General features: G+C 31.5%; 1 protein-coding gene across 1 annotated transcript; it reads right to left on the minus strand.

The window, feature by feature from the left end:
* Positions 1 to 389: 389 nt before the first annotated feature.
* On the minus strand, positions 390 to 3,291 carry LOC114750193 (cell number regulator 13; the record flags this gene model as incomplete). Its single annotated transcript, XM_028938741.1, has 6 exons — positions 3,058 to 3,291; positions 2,570 to 2,732; positions 1,989 to 2,452; positions 1,085 to 1,500; positions 819 to 895; positions 390 to 461 (listed from the first exon to the last, which is right to left on the minus strand). Coding segments are annotated over exons 3-6 (976 nt in total), but the record flags the coding sequence as incomplete, so codon positions are not given.
* Positions 3,292 to 23,396: the final 20,105 nt, after the last annotated feature.

Consider the following 23,396-nt stretch of genomic DNA (forward strand, 5'->3'; position numbering starts at 1 on the left):
AGAACTTGCTTCATCATTAGTCAACTCCTCTTCATTGTTCACGAGATGTGAAAGTGTAAAAATATAGTCTGTCTTTAAATCTCACTTCAACAAGGCCAAAGCACATATAGTCACTTAACCACTACTTGGAGTCCTGATAAACATAGTAACGTAGGAGAATTTTCTGAAGTACCTATATCGTTGCTGCACCCCACCGCCCAACCCCCAAAAAACCCCCGGGGGGTGGGGGTGAGAAAAAGGAACTTATGTTCGACATCACCAACTTGGCCTACCCTCTACTCAAACGTCATCCCATTCCTAAAACTAATAAAAGCAAGACACTTTCAGTCATTATCCATCTGCGTAAAAACAGCTTGTCAAATGCTAACAGACTCTATGCCGTAACTTACATATGGGTCTGTTCTTTGCAACAGTAGCAATCTTTGAAAATGTCCCGCAGGGATAGAAGAACGTCTTCATACCTGCAACGTAAGTTATCAACTCATATTGAGAAGGACGATATTTAACAACCCATGCAATAGGGGTTCGTATATGATCAATGTGATTACTATGCCAGACTTGACCAATCAATCACCACTGGTGGACATCAACAATAACACGTAAATTTGAGGTAGGGGCAAAATGAAGTAATAAAATGGTGTGGAACATGCTGCCGACTATTTAGAAAGTCAATTGACAAGACATCTGAGAGATACATCATCAATAACATCACAGCCACCGTGAACCTCACAATATAGATACATAAACCCTCAGGAGCGTCAAAGCACCGCTTTCAACTATAATCTGAACAAAATAATGAACAGTAGGAAAGAACATACAAAGAAAAGGTTCATTGCAACAAGCAAGTAAATCTGTATGCCATTCTTCCTCCTGATATGAACCTCCAGATGAATATCTGTTTATGCCAAGAGATGATTAGTTATCAAAATGGAAAAATTAGATAACTCATCTAAGACAACTATTATTGGCCGCACAAGAAAGCAAAGAGATGGAAGGAGCATGAACTATTTTAATTTTCAGACAGATGAGTTATCCGGTGAACAAATAATACTTGTTAAACTCAAGGGATAAGGGGGCAAATCACCTTGACGTTGAAACAGCATCAGTTCCCTCATAAGACTTGTCATCATATGCGTGTTCTTTGTCATGATTAGCATCAATGTAAGTGTTCTCTACAATTTTATGATTTTTTTCAGGAGAAAATTTTTCTGGAAGAGAATATGCCGCAACTTCAGTGACATCTAATAAACGTTGAATGAATTCACATTGACTCGCATCCCAATTTGCTTGTGACCTCTGTAGCTCCACTCTAAGCTTTTCATTTTCTTTCTTCAGTGCTTCCTTGAAAGGCGTGTTGGGATAAGAAAAAGAGAGAGTTTTCTTCAGCACTGCAGTATCTTCTTTGTCTGGATCAGGTTTCATAATAACAGTCTGCACCTTTTCATCGTCATCATCCAATGTGTATTCACATTGATCTCTTTCAATAATGTCAAGTCTCTCCTGAAATTTTCATAGAAGCAACAGATTATTGAAAACATTGAGGCCACATTTGCAATTGCAGATGCTATGATTATAGTAATAGCATTAAACAGATCGTACATCTTATATATGACAAGAAACTTCCAAATTCTGATCAATTCAGATACAAAATATAAGGAGATATCTTCGTACTATACGTGTGTTTAATTAAGACATATTAAGAGATGTAACTTCAAGAAAGTCCTCAACAAATATGGAAAACTATTATCCTACATAACTAGCTACATGACGTGGCTGGTTGACAGCACACATTCAGGCATACACCCTGCCAGCATAGGTCCCTAATTTTCAAAGGCCAAAAAATATTATATTAATAAAATAATAGCAGTGAAGCAAATGCCATATATTAAAAACATAGAACTGAAGGAGAATAAAACTCTAGCACAATTGATCAAGTGCAGATAGTTTATAGGAAGAGATAGAACACAGCACTACTAACAGATAGATACCCTGACTCGAGCATTGTCTACAAGTGTAATGAGAGGAACAAGGCGCAGGTATCTATCAATTTCACTCTGAGCCCTCCGGAATTGATAAACGATGTTCCAGCCCATGGCCAACAAATAAAGATAGCTCCGATCTTGACAACTATTGACCAATATATAAGCCCTTCTAAGGGATTCTTCAAGCTGCTCCAGAGGCTCTCGAGTTTCGGGATACTTTTTGAGCTCTGAGATCTTGAGCTGCTCCAACAAGTTCCCAATCAACTTCAGATGCTGTGCAAACTGCCTGCAATTCTTTTTGTGCATTCGTGCTGTAGTTGCAGCTTTTACAATCATCCCAATCAACCGCACAGCATCCAGGCCTGTCAACTGGGCTACATTTGCAATATCCCCAAAATGGTCCCACCCAGATGCCATGCCTTCAGGAAAATCAACCTGAAATATAGCCCTCCACCTATATCAATTCGCAGCTGCAAATTCCGAAAACCATAGAAATTTCATGATTTCCATCGTAACATTGGATACAGCAATTCAATACGGAAGACTAAAAACCACCGTAAAATTTCAACGTTTTCAGTTCGTTTTACCAATGACTAAGCGAATGAAATTGGCATCTGAGCTATTTGATACTCGCAACAGGCTGCTAATATAAACAGTACAAGCTTTCACGCAGGATCAAACTCGCCTCTGCCTGATGTTCTCAGAGTTAGCATTGTCCTCCAAGATCTTGGATGTTCAGAGACGGAGGCACTGCCAATTGAACCAAATGCAATTAAAGAAGGAAATGAACGAAATGAAAAAGAAACAAACCAACAAATTTTCAAAGACCATCCATCACTCTTGTTGACTCACTTTTCAACGTACAATATGAAGTAAAATGCAAAAAAAAAAAAAGTTGGGCCAAAAATTGTGAAATGTGTTACAAGCTAAACCTCTTCATTCGTCAACCAACAGATCGCTTCTACCAAATCCGGTTCAGATTTATTTGAAGAAGAAGGTATGACGCTCACGAATCACGATGTACAAAAGAAGAATTTAAACATGACAAAAGCAAAAACTCATTAGAATGTATCACCTTCTCCAGACAATGCAGTGAGCATCTGCATGAAAACAACGAAAGAGAATGTCAAGATCAGATAAATTAGCATAGAATTTCGGTGATGACAGGCATTGCTTTGCCAGAAGCAGCTACTACTACTGCTTCTTCTTCTTCTGAATAGAGTTTCTCAATTTTTTTGGGCAGAGAAAACCACAATGATCCACCACTGAGAATGCCTTTGTTGTTTGTATATGGTTTGCTCTTATCGCTCACAGTTTCGGTGCTCTTTGTCTCTGCGTTTTGCTGGTTTTTTTTTTTTCATTTTTTTGCGCCTCACCTTAGAGAGGCGTTAAATTACAATCAAGCCCTTCCAATAATCTTGTTATTACAATAATACCCCTATTAGAGACGGTAATTACTAACTAATTAATAATTGCGTTTTTTTTAATAGCTCACGGACTGGAATTACTGCAACGGCGTTATGCGACCATGTTGACTCTTCTGGCCTGGAAATTCCAGAAGCTTTGGCTGAGACGACACCGTTTTTTTAAACACTAGCAACTGGTCACTAGGGAGACCCAATCTGGCATGTTTCTTGTTCTGTTTCTATGTTGTTAATATTTTTTTTAAATAAAATAAACACATTGTATAACGCCGTACATTTACAGATGAATGGCTAAATTCTTAAAGTATATTCCTTCCTATTTTAATTATAGGTTAAATTTTAAAACCCAATTTGATTTTAAATATAAAATAAAGATGTGGTATGTTAGGAACCAAAGTGAAGATGTGGTAATTCGTTGGCAAAAAAAAAAAAGGTAATTTATACTTTTAAAATATTATGCTCCTTAAGCGTACTAAATTGTTGTCATTTTTTTAATTTTAAATACAACTCATTGTAGTAATCATTATTAATAAACGAAAAAATTGAAAAGTGGTATTATTTTCCCCAAATTAAGAATATAGTATTTTAAGAATTGTAGTTGCCAAAAAAGACTTTTGAGAATTGTGAAAATATTTACTCCTTTTCTATAAGATTTATTTAATCAAGTTACGTTGTTTAAAAAAGTTGTTAGTATTAATTAAAAACAATAAATATATTAGGAAAGAACTTCTTTTTTAAAATACCACCCTTATTTATCAGAAGATACGTGAGAGAGAAATTATGAGGAAAAACGAAAAAAAATGTATGAAAAAAATAATGCTAAATAAGAGTAAGATTGGTTAAAAATTAAAAATTGCATTTAATATGGATCGGAGGGAGCACATAAATACAAATTAAATTAAAAAATTATGTCAGAGAGTGCCGTTTTATAATAAGGGAGCCTCGTACTTTCTTGTAAGACGGTCAAGCATCCTTTCTCGTGAGCCAAAACAGAAAAAACATTCAAGTCAGTTGAGCCGTTAATCGCGACGAGTAGCTTTCTCGGGTTGCGAACAATTGCCAAGTCCACATGCCTTCACGTTTCAACCTTAACAACCTAACCTGTACTTTTCAATTTTTAATTTTCATTTAAACCAAATAAATGTTCGATAACTCTTTCTCTTCTTTTTTTTTTTTTTTTGGTTTTTAAGCAACAGTACATATCCAAGCCAACATATATGCCAAATTAATCTCTTGCCCTTATAATTTTAACTCGTTTATAATTTAATCCTATAGTTTTGGCTATTTAAAATTTTAATCTTTAAGTTTCATAAAATATAGTATATTTTATTTTTTTAATAAAAATATAGGGATTAAAGTTTTAAATGACTAAAATTATCATGAGTGAAGTGCACTGAGTTACCAGGGGTTTCAGTTGTAATCAAGTTAAAATTACAGAAATTAAGTTAGATCGAGATAAAATTTAGAAATTGAGTTATAATTGTGTAAAAAATAAATGGACAAAAAAAATAATTTTCCTAGCTGCTTGCCTGTATATATGCACACATATATGGACCTGTATCAATATATATATAACTCATTTATCAAAAAGTTAAGAACACAAAGTTATTAGCATTCAATGCATTCCATCTGATGTGTTTCAATTTTAAATTCCCGGTGAAAATTTTAAATTATAAATTAAATTTAAAATATTGATGAAAGTTCATATAGTTGCCTTACTAATGTGTGATTAGATGCACTTTAATTTGGAGAAAATGATACTAGTGATCCTAGGACAAAGTAATTTTAAAGCCATTTAATTTCACAAGACGTAAGGAATATGAAAATTATTATTTATTTTTAACTAGCCACCACTCAGCTTCTTCATTCTACGCATTGATATATTATAAATTAATACTATTTTTTATTTCCAACAGTAAATTAATACTCCATACTAGTTGGTTACAAACTATTTTATCTTTTTTTATTTTTTATGATTAATTAATGCCCAAGACTCAACATTATTGTAACACTAAAACCAAAAATCAACTTCGATGAATATAAAATATAAATTAATTTTTTAGGCCAGCCATAAAATATAAACTTTGAAATCTATAACTAATCACAAAATTTATCACTTATAAACGACTCATATTTGTATGCTACATATGACACAATAATACATGTAATTTAATTAAGATATATTTAAAGGGATAATTAATCTCCAGGTCTTTATAATTTCATTTGATTTTTAATTGGGTCTTTATAAGTTTTTTTCTTTTTATCAGGTCCTTTTACTTTCGTGTGTTTTTAATTAGGTCCTTCTATTTTTTTTCCTTTTTATCAGGTCTTTATAGTTTCATTTATTTTTTAATTAGGTCCTTTGTAGTTTTAAAAAAATTATTTATTAACTTTATTTTTAAAAATTAATTTCATTTTTAAATTAATAATTACATAATTAGACAAAATAATTAATATAATCATTTAGTAATTAATAAATAATCAAAATAATAATTGTACTTAAATATAAATTATTTATAATTATATTTTAATTTTATAAAAATTTATTATTGTAATTTGAATCTTATAATTATAAAAATTAAAATTGAAAATAAATAATATATTTGTTTGACTAAAAATTTAAAAGAATATTAACATAAGATTGTTACAATAATTTATTTTTAAAATTTTATTATTTATAAAATAAAGAATAAAAACTACAAGGACCTAATTAAAAACAAAGTAAAACAATAAGGACCTAATAAAAAGAAAAAATATTATAAGGACCTGATTAAAAATATGTGAAAATATAAGGACTTGATAAAAAGAAAAAAAATTATAGGGACCTGATTAAAAATCAGTTGAAACTATAAGGACTTGTATATTAATTATTCCAATAAAAAAGTAAGTGGTAATTAATTTAAAATTTAACGTAACTTATTTTACATGAATTCAATTAATAGTTCATTCGGTTTTATTTATAAAATCTCAAAATTTGAATTGGTTTGATCTTTTAATCATAAGCTCTCATTAAAGATTGTCTGGACATTAAATATGGCTTTATCAATTTTGCCCATTATTAATTTTTCTATTCTCTTTAATCCTTTATCTTATAAATGGTACTTTTTTTATCCTATTTATAAGTCATTTTCAACATGTTTTACGCAAGTCAAGAAAAACTTTAAATTTCATTAACTCTCATTTAAAATTTAAAAACTTTCTATCTTTATCACTGTTTTTTTTTTACCAGTCTTTATCACTGTTTAATATATACTATACCTTATGTAAACAAAGTTAACACAATAATAAATAAAAAGTAAAATTGCACATCCAAATAAAAAAATTTCTCTCAATACCTTATAAATAGGATCAAAAAATATCTTCTTTCTAGCCTATAAATAGAACCAGATGAGTATTTCCCATTATTTTTTGCTCTTTCATTAAATAAATACATACTTAAAGAAATTAATTTTTTACATATTTATTACTTTTAATTTATTTTAACTATTTTTTAAACTACATGATTTAGTTAATAAGATATTTAGGAATGCCATTTTTCTTTCATTTTCAGAGACTGATGAGAAACAGGGACCGGAAAGAGAAAGATTGGTGAGAAAGACAAGACATGCCGACCAACCATGACAGAGAGGCGCATGAGAGGTAAGAAAGGAGAAATAGCGTCAATTTAGGCGGATTGTATATAGCTATTTTAAATCTTTAATAATAATAATAATAATAATAATAATCCACAACAACAAAGCCAGCAACAACAAGGAAATGATGGCGGAATTGATATTCTAATAATTATAAATTATAAATATCCACTCTCTATGAGAAATTGCACCATGATAAAGAGGACCCTTGTTATGTTATTATAACCACATTGCCTTTACTTTTTGTTGGTGGGGTTTCATGGTCTTAATATTATAAAATTCTTGAGGGGCAACTTTTACTTTTTGTTTTGTTGCATTCTTATCGTATATTCCTTGCAATTCTAAGAATTATTTGAGGATTTATTATAATTTTAAATATAAGAATTTAATTTATTTTCTTTTCTAAATGGTTAAAGGTACAACCTCTACTTCCTGATCTAATTTGTTTAATAGTGTAATATTACTTATGATCTTTTTTTGTTTGTGCTTCTATTATCCTAATCTTATTTATAGTGTTTAGGATGCTGAAGAAAACATTGAAATGCTGACTACATCAAAAAATATATATGTACATAAAATTGTACTATTAAAAAAATTTGGGTATTTGATGCATTTAAGAAATAAGTTTAGGATTTGAAATGCACTTTTTACTCTCTTTAAATTATTTATCTACTTTTTACGTTTTGAATAGGAGAACATGATTGCATGATTGAACTGAACTTTTTACCGATCATTCCGTGCCATCAAAAAGGTGGCGGAACAAAAGGATCTCCTTTCATAAGAGACTACTTTTTGAGGGGGAGGCGGGGGAAAACAAAGAAAAGAAACTAATAACTAATTATATTTATCGCCTCAGCTAGCTGATTTTTACAATTATTTTAACATCAAACTTTATGCAACTCTTTCGAAAAATAATATCCAAAATTGGAAGAAAAAAATCCACGCAAATATGAATTCAAGAGTTAACACTAAGAATTTAAAAGAATTAATAGACCTCAATCTTAGTTTCCTTTGATGAGGGGTCGCTTTTCTCTCAGTAATATTCCAACGCCACCGATCCATACAACTACCAACTGCAAACTCAAAAACTCCAAAATTTGTATAGTCAACTCATTCAAAATATTACACACATGCTCAAACATGATTGTCTCTATTAGATAGTACTAGGAAATTGAACCAGCCTTCACAGGCCACTAGCTTAAACTGGCCAGCCTGTTTAGACCCACATGTCAAAAAATAGTCGTTTGGTGAAACTCGACCCTTAGCGATGGCGGGGCCAGCTAGCCGACTTTCAGGCGTGATTAATTTTTTTTAAAAAAATATTTTGATATGGACAGAAGTAAAACAATAAATATCATAAAATTCATATATCAAGCCATTAATAGTAATAAAACAAAATGTTAAATAGTTATTCAAATTTTCAAAACTAAACCAAATCAAGTTGTAGTCTCAAACACTGATAAACTATTGTCTAAAATTGAATAAAACGTACAAAGCACAAACGAAACACTAAACATTAACAATATCATCAATATGATTTCCATCACTATCTTCAATATCAACAATATTTGATTGTAGCTCAGTACGAGTAAGTTCTTTTTTAGTGGAAAAAATATCAAAGTTTTCTTCTTCAAATGAATTTTATTTTCAAGTTTCGCAGTCTAGTTATTATTTACTTTAGTTTTAGACACATTACTATTAGAACTCATAAATTTTCAATTCAAATAGTAAAATCACAAGTTATATAAGTATAAAAATACTCTCTTATCAAATATATATAGTTTAAAAATATTAATAAATATAATATAAATCAAATTATTATCCGCCATATTATTAACAATGTAAAAGAAATAAATAACACTAGCATCAAATAAATAAATTAAAAAAATATTAAAAAGATTAAAAGGGCTTAAACAGGCTAGCCCTCAGCGTTGCAGCGTAACATCCTCGTTTTTAATCAAGGATCTAGGGTAACTAATCTTGATTGTAATCAAATCTTAAGGTGTGTTAATGACCATTTGAGGTTGATAGAGTAAAAGAGGTTCAATTAGAGGTTGTTTGAGGCAGTTTTGTGGGGCTCTTTGTGTATTTCACCACGGCGATAGGAACAATTCTGTACGGCAAGCAACACAAAAGGGGGGGAAATGGTGTTTTATTGATTGGGTTTTGTTTATTGAGGATAGATAAGATTTTTAATTGTTTTAGATTATTGATATTGATCATTTTTAAATATTGGGTACCTTGAAGGTAAAAATTTTAAATATGTGACCTGAGGATTGATTGAATGGTTATTGTCGAGGTTGATTAAAGAGGCTAATGATTTAATTGGGTGGAGGAATTAATGACTACAATTTTGGATTGAGAATTTTGGTTATGGGTTGGAAAGTTTGACTGTAGCAGTTATGGTGGGATGTCACACTTGAGGTTTTTGAGTTTTGTGTTTAATTTTTACTTGTGTTTGACCATAATCTACATGGTAATGTAGATTAGTGTGTGTCTTGGCTTGTGGAGTGGTGCCTTATGTTCAAGCCAAGTGCAAATCTTGGAGTTGAGGTAATCATGATTACTTTACTTTATATGCTTACCGTGGATTGTAAGATTTTCTAAATCTTTTGAAACTCTTTTGAATCACCAATATTGTGTTTATGAGGGAAAAGTATGTACTTTGCTTGTGTATCAAACTTTGGTGGAGTAAGAAGTATTTTAATACTTGTATTAGTGATTGTTCCTTGTAGTGTTTGTATCAATCAATGTTTTGGAGTATGCCCTTGTTACATTATCAATTGCACTCTTAAGTCTGTTATATTGTATCAATGCATCGAGTTCATATGTCGAGATTGGGTCTGTATATGGAGGATAAATGTTCTTAAAGCCTGTACGACATGCCAACACTACGATCAGGTGTTTGGTTTCTTATCAGGCCGTTGTAGTTTTACTATTTTCCGACTCAAAATCAGGATAGAATGCTCAGATAAACACCCTTTGCATCATAGTATATTCTTGGGCGGTGTAGGCGTAGGAGAGGGCTCATTGACCTGAAGTAAGTTTAGTGACTTATGGCTAGGTTAGTCCACACAGAAGGTCCAAGTTTAGGTCCACATCAAGGGGATATAAGGAGGAGTGCGGTGGATGAGAGGGCATGCACTTTTGTGATGACTATTGGATCTAAGGTTGTATGTTTATAAATTACGTTATTGTTGTGTAAGTCATTACTTCACCTACTTACCATCCTATTTGTATATGTTGTATAGTGATCTTTGGTTATTAAGATTTTATGTCTCACCCCGTTAATCTTGTTTTTTTTTGGAGAACCTTTCAATTTGGGTTGTTGTGAAGGAAAGCAGCTAGAGACTTAGACGTGTTTAGTGTAGTAGGCCTCTTATGGCTTGGGTTTGTAGTGATTGTGCACTGTGCTATGCTAGTGGCCATGTTTTGTAATTGCATACCTAACTACCTTTTTCCAACTTTTGGATTACTATAATGGATGGATATTTACTTAAGGGCTGAAAGCCATCTGATTTCTTATGCATGAACCTTGTGGATCCACATTTATCATCATTTTGTAAAGAACTTCTATCTTATGGATGGTTGTTATGATCTTGAGACTGTTTGAGTTTAAGCAGGTGTAAGGCTTGTGAGCTAGGCTTAACTCCTCTTGTTTTGTGCCTTTAGTCTTGTGATTACAGGTGTTGGTAATAAGTTGGTGGTCGATACTTACCCTGAGCCTTGTATATTATCATGTGAATTTGTGGGGCTTTTGAATAAGTCAAAGTCTTTATAATTATAGTAGTATTTGATAAAAGAAAATATTTTATTCTAATTAACCGAATTCAATAATCAATTCCACAAACATAAGGTGAAACACCAATTCATCACTGTGAATACTCTACTTTTGTTCAAGCTCACAAATAAATAAAATTCTTCTTAAGTCTTTTTTCGAGGATAAGTTTGGAAAATTCTCTTACTGGATAAAAAAAACAAAGAAAATGTTAAACAAAAATCTGCTCCCCACAATAAATGATAATAAATGTTGATTGATTTCCAAATTAGGAAATCTGGCCTTGAGTCATTGAGGAAGAAAATAAGAAAAATAAAAAATCAAAATGAAACTATTTTATTTAAGATGATTTGGGCCAAATCAGGAAATGATACTAAGTCATTATTGTGGAAAACATGAAAAACAAAAATTAAAATAAAAAAATCACAAATTGATCATGATTTGGTACTAGAAGAGGAAATATCATCATGGGTCCTCACTATTAAGGAGTAAATAAAAAAAATAGAAGAAAACATTTATGAGGCAAAATCCTAAGAGCCAGTTTGGTTCAAGGAAAACCGAGCAAAGGAAATGGAAAAACAGAATTTTCAATGGCGATGGTCATTTGGTAGAAAGAAGAGGCTGAAAAGGAATTGAAACAAGACCGTGATTTTCCTTTAAAGAGCTGAAAATGGGTTCTCACCAAAAGTGGTGGGAACCAATTTTCAGTTGTCCATGTGAAACAACCAATGACCCGTTTGTCCTCGACAAGACTGAAGCTCGTCGAATTTGAAGATAAAGTGGTGTAAGGACGAAGACTCTTATGCAAATGTGGGCTTTTGGAACAACAAGCACCATTCCTAAATTTATCATCATCATGCTTGTATTATAGCATTTAAAAACTCATGAAGTTAGAATTAATTTGAGTTTGATATTTGAATTGATTTGTAAATTCAAGACGAATGTTCGTAAAAAACTTGTTGATGATGGAGTAAGAGTTTAAAAATTTGTGTTTTGAAATTATGATAGCTTGTTTAGCCATCGTTGCGGCCAAGCCCTAATGACTTGGGGGAGCAACATTACGACTATCCAATATCCATGTATTGTAAGATGCTATTACATGTAGTATAGTATGCAAGGTGAGGTACTGTATTTTTACATTTATATATGAAAAGTTGATTTGCGTTATCATGGGAGAGTAGTCATGAGAGTAACAAGAGTATGGATGGATAAAATCAACAACATATTTATATTCCATAATATGAATTACTAGCACTGATTATTAATCTACTTTGGTTATTAATTGCTAGAATCAGAACTAAAAAAGGGGGGTCCTTATGCTTAAGTAACCTGAAACTTACTCTGCTTTGTGCATAAAAAAGAGGGTATAACAAAGTGTATCGCTTAGGTAAATTGGATTTTTGTACGAAAGTTGAAATATGCTAAAGCACACTACTAGAAAAAAAAAAATTCTTTTTACACCGCATAATCTACACTGTTTATTAGGACAACGGTAATGCAACCGGTGGTATTTTTGTAAATATTGATGGATTTTTAAACTGACTCCGCATACAACTGGTGTAAAATATGCTTTTTACATTGGTTATTTGTGCAACTGGTATAAAAAATATTTTTTAAAAAATAATATTTACAACTTTTTAAACTGGTTTCTCATACAACCGATCTAAAATACACTTTCTATACTGATTTAATTGCAGCTTCTTCTCAGATTTTATTACATCTCATAAAATTATTTTTCATTTTTTAATTTTTTGTTTTATTTTTTACACCGATTGGAATAACAACCATCGTTAAAAGTAACATTGTCTACACTCTTTTGTAATTAGTGTAGAAAGATGGGACTTTTAACACCACACATTTCTATACCAGTTATCTTTTATATGTCAAATACCCATTCTAATCAGTGTAAAAGACATTTTCTCTAGTAGTGGCAACCTGAAATATGCTTGAGCAAATTCAAATGTGATGCAAGAAAATTCAAATTGTTTCGAGAGAATTCGAATTTGATGTAAGAAAATTTAAACTTGCTGCATCAAATTTGAGTTTGCTTACCCATTTTCTTATCATATTAAAACTTAAATTTCATCAGACATAACTTTAAAAATAAAAAGATTTTTTGAATGGGTATTGTTGCGTGAGAAATGAGACTCAGTGAGCTTATAGATGATATTTCATTTGCCTAATTTGTATTTGAATTAAGAAAGATATGTACTCTCCTTTTCATGTTACATCCTACAATTCAAATACAAAATATGATCAGCTTAAAATATATTACATAAATTTTGTCTACAACAAAAATGCTCAGTAGATAAAAAAAAAAAACAAGGAATTGAAAAAGATTACAATTCCCACATGCCAAACTCAGAATGTATAATCTTTATATAATCTCTATATTTTCTTCATATTCAAATTGCGTATTTTATTTTCTTTAATATATTTTATTTACACTTTATTATTTAATTTTTTATTTATTTATTTTTTAATCGTTTAATACTTGTAATGATTTTTGTATTTATATTGAATATTCATGCTATTAATTTCAATTATAATTTATTGAGTTTTTTAATAATATTATTATTGTGTAAGGTTTAAATTTTTTTTTAAAATTTATATCCTCTTGTCTTCTATCAAAAAAGGCACTTTTATTTAATAATATTATATTCTTACATTTAGGGTAGATGGTAAAATAACTCAAATTTTCAGCCTCTTTTTATCTAATCAAATATAAATTTTTTATTGAACCCATTTTCAATTCTAATGTAAACTTAACACTCGCTCAGCTCGGCCAGAAATCTTCCATTCTCTTCCTTCTTTTTTTTTCATTCATTTCCATTCAATCAATTCTTTGAACCAAACGGGGCCTAAATGATACCTATATAAATAAGCGTAAGAATTGAAGGAATACACAAGAAAAACCGAAAAGAAAAGACGATAAACTGTAAGAAAGTGAGAGGCATGTGAGGAGAGGATCGGAAAAAGGAAACGAAGGTAGAGGGCCGTAATTTATTTGCCTCGTCATGGCATCTTAGAAGGCTCTCCTTGCGCCAATAAATATCTCGATCTGCATATAAGCAAGATCCTTCTTTTCTCTACGTTCTTATCATACTACTTCTGATTCTTAATATAAAAACTAGTTTACTAATTTGAATAAATTAAAAAAATTTATTAAGTTAGTTATTTGTAATAAATAGGTACTATCTTCCCTAAAATACCCGTGCTAATTATGTGTATTAGTTAGAACTACCATTTAATAGAATCTTTAATATGTGAAACTACTGCAAGAACTACTTTAAAAAAATAAATAAATATGAGAGACAAAATGGATTACGATCTTACATTTAGAACCAATTTGAGAGGCAAACTAGCTCTTATATTAAGGACCGAAGGTAGTATATTTTATTTATGTTCCTATGGGAGAAGGTTGTAGGTCGCTTAGCATCATCTTTGCTTATTCAGTCCTTAATATAGCGTCAGATTTGTATATATTACCTTCGAATTTTAATATAAGAGTTAGCTAACTAATTTGAGTAGATTAAAAAATTTTGTTGAGTTAGTTATTTGTAATAACTAGGTGTTGTCTTTCCTAAAATACCCTTACTAATTATGTATTAGTTAAAACTATCATTTAATTGAATATTTAACATGTGCAACTAATATAAGGATTATTTTAAAAATACAGATAAATATGAGAAACAAAGTAGATTGGGGTTTTATATTTAGAACTAAATTAAAAATCAAACTAACTCAAAAGGTAGTATCATTCATCATATATGATCTCTATATGCTTTCTCTTCGTTTTCAAGATTGGTCAATGGGTAATGTGAATACATTCTAATAAACGTTGAATTTGTGCTCTATATTCCCTTCCTAATGCGCGGCTTTGCATGTGTAGATATATAAAAAGCATGAGGTTGGCTTTCGTTTTCCTTTTATTCTTGTATTATTTTATGTATTTTCAAGATGATCAGTGGTAATTTTGTCTTCAGAGCCTTGCTGTGTGAGACTTTCTTAGAATCCCTGCGCGTATGTAAGCTCGTTGGAGAGCCAAGTGAGATTTTGGAGTCTATGTAAATGAGTTTATTCAAAATTCCTTTTTTTCAAAAAAAAATCCTAACCTAATTTTTATAAATAAAAAAAAATCCTCCTTTTATAAAATTTTTAAAAAAAGATTTTAAAAGCACCTAATCAATTGACATGCAGTCTTACCCACGAGTACGTGGACTTAAATTCCATCTAAAAGGTCCAACTTTTTAAAAATTAAGTTTTATTTTATTTTTTATTATATTTTTCTTTTTAAGGGTAATGAGAATTTTTTTACAGGTCATATTAATTTTGTATAGTTAATTTAGGGTAATTATTCTTACGAATGGGGGTTATGGAATGCCTCACAGCTTCTCCACACACACTCAACTTTCAAACCCTGTTGTATTTTCATAGCTCATCTTTTTATAAAAAGTTTCCAAAATTATTCTCATGAAATTTTGGTGGTGACTCCTTATTTTTCTCCCTTTATAAGAGATTCAGATTTCAGGTGCCATAGTTTGGTGACTCTAGGCGCTAGGCAAATTCAAAGAGTCAAGTCTATCTAAGTTGATTATTAAAAATTATATAGTCTTAATTATATTTTATTTACCCTCTTCTTGTTTATTTCTTTATATTTGTATTTTAATTTTATTTATAAGTTGCTTGGTTTTTTATTTGCTTATTTATCCTATGATCTCATTAGCAAATAAGGGTCAAGTAGAATCTAGGTCCCCACACACTAAGCACTTACGCAATCTACTTTACACACATATTGAGCCTAATACTTAAGTCTATGAGTATCTTAAGTGAGCGAAAGTTTCAAATGGATTCCTTGTTGGTTTTTAGAACCCTCAGAGGTTACTATGAACGCTTCCTCCATCTAATGGAGTTGATCTATGTGAAACTTGTTAGTTCTCAGAAGGTCAACTTCATTGCATGATGAAGGTGGTTATGAGACTTTTTTCCTACAAGAATTAGAGCAACCCTATAATTATCACACATATGAAAGGAATTCTAGTAACCTACCTAATTGATTGGTTCCTACTTTTCTTAGGGCAAAAACCCTAGCCCAAAGTCATTCCTAAAATAGGACACTGGATGGCATATTTTTCCTTTTTTAATACATTATTTTCACCAATGCATAATCAATGAAGACCATAGGATTAAGTACTTAGCATTGCTTCACCTAAGTATGTATCTTGCATCACTTTAGATATAGATATATCACAAGGAGGGTATGTCGTATGTGTATTAGATAATAACCAATCCTAGTCTAAGGGTCTCCAACCCTAATAGACCATGAACTCATCACATTCATCATATTAGAAATACCACAAAGAGACATAAAGTTTAAGGGCTCATGATGCGTCATTGTAGCATTCACGGTCATTTAACTTTCTTTTATATGGGCTTCGGATACAATGACCATTTACAAAACCTTAGTCATGTATTGGGTTAGGCCGTTCGCTAGCTAATATATACTTCATTCTCCCTATGAGTCAATAGGTCTATGGAGGCAATGGATTTATTTTTTTTCTCAAGTCCATAACTCATACCAAAACTTCAAGCACATGTGAGCTAAACAAATTCAAAATATGTTCTAACATTTTTTTTTTGTTTTTCTCTGTGCTTTCATTTTCCATAAAGGGCTAGAGTTATCCAATAATTGTGAGATTTTAACATAAAGTTTGATGGCACAAGAATTGAATTTGGATCAAGCCATATGGTAAAGATGTACAAGGAAATGGGCATTAAGCTAGGTGAAGAAGTTGAGTCGCTCAAGAATTTGGTGCAACTAAGCCATTTCATTAAAGGTTTGATCAAATTGGGTTTCAAGAATAAATACAACAATATCCTTTATTTGTTATAAGTACTAGTGCACAATGATGCTGTAATAGAATTGGGCCAATATTAGGATGCTTAATCAAGATGTTTCACTTTCTTCAGTTATCAAATGACCCCAATTATTAAGGAATATGGGGAGATTCTCGGAATGCTTATTAAGAAGAACATCTAGGTTAATCATTACCATTGACATTCACCTTCTTGATGGTGGAAGTTCATTTGACATGTTTAACAGAACAAGAAGATTGGAAAAGTTTCTGTAGAGTTTTTGCCTTGACTATTTATGACATAATCATTTTTCTATCATCAGTGGTGTAACATCCTTATTTTTATATCTAGAATTTAATTAAATTTATAAATAAATATATTTTAGTATTAAGTTAATAAAAATTTTAATATAGACAAATTATTATTATTTTTTCTAATCATGTTTTTGTGTGTGTGTGTGTGAGTGATGAGAGAAATGGAAAATTATAGCATGATATAAAAGTCCCATATCAACTAATTACTAGAGTGAAGGAGCTTGAGGAGCTTATATATAGGAGGTGGTGGATGGAGTTTGGAGTAAGTAAATAATTTTCGCACATATTTGAGATAGTCTCAGAAAAGTGCTAGTTTGGAGTTTGTTAACTGTTGGATCAGACAAAAATTTCATCAGCCCATTTGGGATATCCAAATTGTCAATTTCAACAGTTGGATTGTCAGTTCAATCTCTGAGTTACAAGTTATTAGGTACATTTTTAACTTATTTTTTAAATTTGGTAGATAAAGTCATGAATAGTAAATTAGTCTTTTTAAGTTCGTTCACTATTAGATTGAGTCATAATTTGGAGAATATTATCATGATAGATAAGAAATTAAATTCAATAGCCAGATCAATGGTTTAACTTCTGCAGTGATAATAACCTATCTTGTATTAAATCTATTTATCTAAATCCTTCGAAGATAGAACATAAGTTATAAATTAGGATTTTTCTATCTACGTTATGAGTTTGATAATGCTAATGATATAACCTAATAATTAAAGGATATTTAAACAAGGAAAAGTTTAGGAATTGAGTCTAGATCATATATATTCTCATTCCAAGTTTTAAGCTAAAATTCTGAGTAAAAGTTGAAGCTTTTATAGGAGAAGTTAGAGGCCAGGATTTTGTAAGTAGCCTACTCTAATACTATAAAGATAACATTTTAATTTTGTTTGTAGATATAAACCCTATTGTGGCATTTTCAAGGTTGGACTTTGGTTGTGTTTGACGATTAGCTAGGAGACCAGATAACTAAATTTCTATATGTTGTATGCTCTGGTATGAAGCTGGTGAGTGGTTTTATAACTAATTTTTATATAAATATATTATGTTTTATATGAACTGTCATGTGGGATGCTATTTTGAAAAGGATTGAAATCATTTGTATTGTTAGAAATTGATGATTATGACTATGAGGTATTATTCTGGAATTATGTTGTTTATACATATAAATGTGTTATTGTGAACCCTGTGCTTCTAGTTTGGGTAGGGAAAGGAGATGATTGGAATTATTGAGATTTATATACTTGCCATGTGGTATTGACCTCTATAGGAGCTCCATAGTTGGCCACTATTATTGTCCTACTAGTTCTTCGAGGGACTGCGAAAACTCACTAGTTCTTCAAGGGACTGCGACAAACCGAGTGCTCTGTGATCTTTGGCCAATCCATATCACTCATGTGGTGAGCTTGTCAGAATAACAAGTCGAATGAAAAGAACTTAGCTCCTAGGTCCAGTCGGCGGAAATAAGGAGGATATAAGGATGGATTTGAGTTCATGAATTGCATGTGACATGAGATCTTCATTGATATTTATATCTTTTAAATAAATCAAAACTATGTTATCTTTTTTAAAATTATCAACTGCATGAGATTGGCAGAATATTTGACTTATATGGTTATTGTGAGTTTAAATGTTAAATAAATATTTATTAACTGTTATTAACTCTACATATCCCACCTGACACCTTGTTAGCCCATGCTAGGATATGTGATAGGTAGGGATTTAGTTACTAAGACATTGTCTCATTCTTACTGTTTTACCATTTTTAGGAAACAATACATTAGTAGGACCTTTGGCGAAGACTCCTACAGCTGACAATGCAGAGCTTCTGGGCCTTACTTTATGTAATCTTTTAGTATATTGCCATGCCTCAAGACTGCATTCATTTGGATCTTATTTTACCTTTTCATATTTTTACGTTGTTTGTCTTGATGAACGTATTGCATCTTCTATCTTTAGTTTATTTTGTCAGGACACTGGTTTGAAGTGCTGGTAGTGGGCCTGATGTGATAATGGCAATTCCTGCAAGTTTAGTCATTGTTAGTATTGATTGAAATAGTCAAATCTAAATTACTATTATAATTTATCAATCGAGTGTGTGTTGTTTTATAACCATGTTAGCTATGACTAATCTCTTCTAATATGGTTTGCGTGTGAATGTGCTATATGATAGTATATGTTGATTACATATATAAGTTATTTCTTTTTCTAACTATGATAGCCTTAATTGAGGTTGAATGCCTTCATATCATGGTTAGCCCCTTATTGATGTGATTGTTTCTAAATAACCATGATAGGATATGTTTACTGGTTTTATTCCTTTCTATCATGGTTACTTCTAGTTAGGTAAGTGGCGACGTTACAAGTGGGACTAATTGACTATAGATGGGGCTCTTGGCGTCTTCCAATTAGTGGAGTATCATCAAGCCAATCTAGTACTTACAATTTTAATATAAACCTTCATGTTGTTATCCTAGTGTCACATAAAGAAGGGTAGTCAGATAAAATGCTACCTCACATTACTTAACATATGGATGTTAAGTCACTTGCAGGGCAAAGAGCTGCACCTTAGGAAAAGACATGACAAATAAAGTAGTATGCCTACTTCATTTAAACATCCATAGAAAATAAGCACTGCCTATATTTGGTTTCTATTGCCTTAGTTATCTTGAGTATCTACTTTGGTTTTTAAATATCCTTCATCTTTTGTTTAAATGAAGTGACTAAAGCTCCTTCCCTTTTTGGCTGGTTATGGGTGAGGAGTGCTCTAATCCTCTAGGCTACAGGGTCTCTACTGGATCTATTCCCCGGATCCAATTGAATTTAATTCAAATTACTAATAACAAATTAATAATAATAATTAATAATTAATAAATACTAAGAATATAAATATATAATTAATAAAGTTCTTAATACTTAATATTAATTAATTCAATTTTATTGTGATATCTTTTCCTGAAGTGCAATTCTTTGCCATAGCAACATACAGTTCTATGTGAAAATTATGAGTACCAAGATGTTTGATGGTAATCCACTGATTGGAAGAAGCTGATAACCCCTAAGTTGATTAAACCTGTTAATCGTGAAAAAATGATCATGCTAGAAATAGCCAAGATGAAGATTCTACAGAAACCTTCCCAATCCTATTGCCTTACTAAGTTTGTCAAATGAGTCTCCACATCAGTTCTTGAAAATCCCATGACATTCCTGAGGCAAATGGTTCATATCTCTTTTGGGCAAACACCCAATAGTTTTGCTATTCCTTATCAAGAAGGTGAATGTCTTGGTAATGATAGACCTAATATTTTTTCTTAATTAGCATTTTGAGAATCTCCTCGTTCTTCTCAATGGTTGGGGTTATTTAAAAACTAGAAAAAGTGAAAATATCTTAACGAGCCATCCTAATATTGGCCAAATTCTACCAGAGTATCACTATGTACTCATACTTGTAGCAGGTAAAGGATATTGTTGTATTTTTTCTTGAAGCCCAATTTGATCAAACCTATCATGAAATAGCTTACTTGCACCAAACTCTCGAGCGGCTTAATTTCTATAGCCCCCTTGACACTTGTTCATTTATATATCTTTACTGAGGGGTTTGATCCAAACTCAACTCTTGTGCCATCTAATTCTATGTCAATTTTTTCCAATCATTAGATAACTTGTTTGTCCTTTTTGAAAAGGGAAAGAGGAAAAAAATGTTAGAACATATTTTAAATTTGTTTAGCATGCATGTAATATAGATGCTAACATATGCTTCAAGTTTTGATATGAGTTATGGACATTAAAAAAAAGAACTCTATCTCCTCTAAATGCCTATTGACTCAAAGCGAGAATGAAGTGTCTATCAGCCTACAAATGGCCCAAGCCAATACATGGCTAGAGTTTTGCAAACGGTCATTATGTTCAAAACCCATATAAAATGAAGTTAAATGAGTGTGAATACTACGATGATGCATCGTGAGCCATAAAATATTACCTGTCTTAGAGATATTTCTAATATGATAAATATGATGAGCGCATGATGGTTTATTAGGGTTTAGGGTTCATATTCACCAAAGATGTGGCATTATAGGCTAGAGCTAAGAAGGATGTAATTTATCAGACTTCCTGGATAATTGCCAAGGGAGAATCATAATGTCCATGATGTAATGCCTTATTTCTTTTCCTTTAGATAATATTAAGTAAGAAAATCATTTCATGATCAGTAGACAAAAAACCTTTAAAGCTGTAGTAAGGTATGTTTCAACTTGTCCTTAAAATGAACTAAGCATCCAAACCAAAGGAACCTAGCTAGAGGGCAAGATAAAAACAAATGATCAAGAGTTTCCTTAACATCACAACCAAATAAGCATGAGCCTGAAGTGGTGCTTTTTCAGAATATCACAAGAAGGTAATGCATCATTCAAAAGTTTCCAAATAAAAAGACATCTAAAAGGTAATTGATTTCTCCATAAGCAGTTCCAAATTATATCAATAGCCTTATTATGATTCATGATAAGATGAGACACTCCATCTTTGACATTATAAGTCCCTGAAGCATTGCCAGTAAAACACAATTTATCTAGAGAGTTTAAAATGGAGAGAGGGATCCCAAGGACGACATTTGCCACATCTAAAGGGTATGAGGTGTGGATTAATTGAGAATTCCAAACAATTGAGTTCCAAGAATAAAGGACATGCAATAATAGATGAGCAACTAGATGCATGTTCATTGAGGAAGCTTAATCCTGTCGCATGGGCCACCAAAGGTGGTGATTAATAGGTATAGAGGCACCATTTCACACATACCATTTTAACTTCTCAATAATTATATCAACATTTTCAGCAATGCCCTTCCATACCCAAGATGAATTATAAGTTCTTTTTAAATAATTGAGGGGGTATAAGATCTATGTATTTAACCTTTAAAGTAAATGCCAACAAAGAAGAAGCTTCAGATCAAATAATTCCCCAAACTTACTTTACTAATAGAGCTTTTTATTGACTATCTTTGTTGGTCTTAATCCCAAACCCCCTCTATTAATAAGCTGAAAAAAGATTATCTCTTTTTAGAAGATGTATTTTTCTTTTTGTACTTGTAGAATCCCAGAAAAAATTGGCACAACAAGCATCTATTCAATTACAAATGTATTGTGGCAATTTGATGCAAGGTAAAATATAAATATCAACCAAAACAAGGACATATTTGATGATAGTAAGTCTAGAAGCTTGAGCGAGAAGCTTCAATTGCCAAGCACCTATACATCTTTCCACTGAATCAATTACATGATGGTGAATAGGCGACTTTCTTCTCCTTGAGTCAACTCATGTCCCAAAATACTTCCCCTATCTAGAAGAGAAGTGAAATCCCAAAAATTTTGACAAATTAACTTTATTTGAATGGGAAACATTAGGGCCAAAGACAATAAAGGATTTAGAGCTATTACTTTCCTTACCAGACCACAAACCATAAATACTGAGTTCCAATTTGACCCAAAAATAATTAAGCCATGCTCTCAAAGAAAAATGAATCATCTGCATATAAAAGATGAGTAATGGGTTGGGCTCGCTGACATATCTTGATGCCTCTCTAATAGCTAAATCATCATAACATTGAAATCATACATGACAATAACAACTACTGATTGTTGTCACACAAAAAAAAGAAGAAGAAGGATATCAACCATTTTATATAGGTCCTACATTTTCTCTCTTTGTATGATGGCATCATTTTGTTACTTAAAGAAAATTTCACGAAAAAAAAACCCTTAAAATTGATAAAAGACAAATCAGGGTGTTGGATATTTATAATACCATATCAGGATGGGGAACCAGTTTGAAAAATTAAAATATTGGTAAAAGATGCTACTGCCCCGAAAACTTGTTCTAGTTGCTTTTGGAAAAAAAGGTGAAAAGAGGATACAAGCTATTGAAGTCAAGAAAGAAACAAAAATTCGTCGTGAAGAGGAAACTTATACCATTGACCTGACATCAACAACAAGAGGGGACCTAACACTATCGTTGCCATTTGAGCTACTCCTCCAGTCCTAAATATAAGACCCTTATACACACTAGTATAAGGGTCTTATATTTAGGACCGAAGGAGTATTTGTTAAAGAGACATTTTTGTCAACTTCGCACATCATTTGTGTCTCAATGGTCTCCCTGGTCCTTGCCCTAACATCATGCCGTTGGTTGCCATTTAGTCATCAGGTAAGTTTGTTTGATTACTTTACTATTTGGTTTGTATTTTAGTTGTTATATTGCTGGTGACAATTTGGTTGAATATCCTAGAACAAAAAAAAATGTGTGATATGTAAATGGTTATGCAAAGTATATAAGATTAGTCATTTTGTAAAATAAAAAGGAAATAAAGAATGGTGTTGATATGAAGAAATCCCCAACCATGATTATTGTCTTTT

This window comes from Neltuma alba, unplaced genomic scaffold (assembly GCF_004799145.2).
Source record: "Neltuma alba isolate B1F8T4 unplaced genomic scaffold, ASM479914v2 tig00006347_pilon, whole genome shotgun sequence".
NCBI lineage: Eukaryota > Viridiplantae > Streptophyta > Magnoliopsida > Fabales > Fabaceae > Neltuma > Neltuma alba.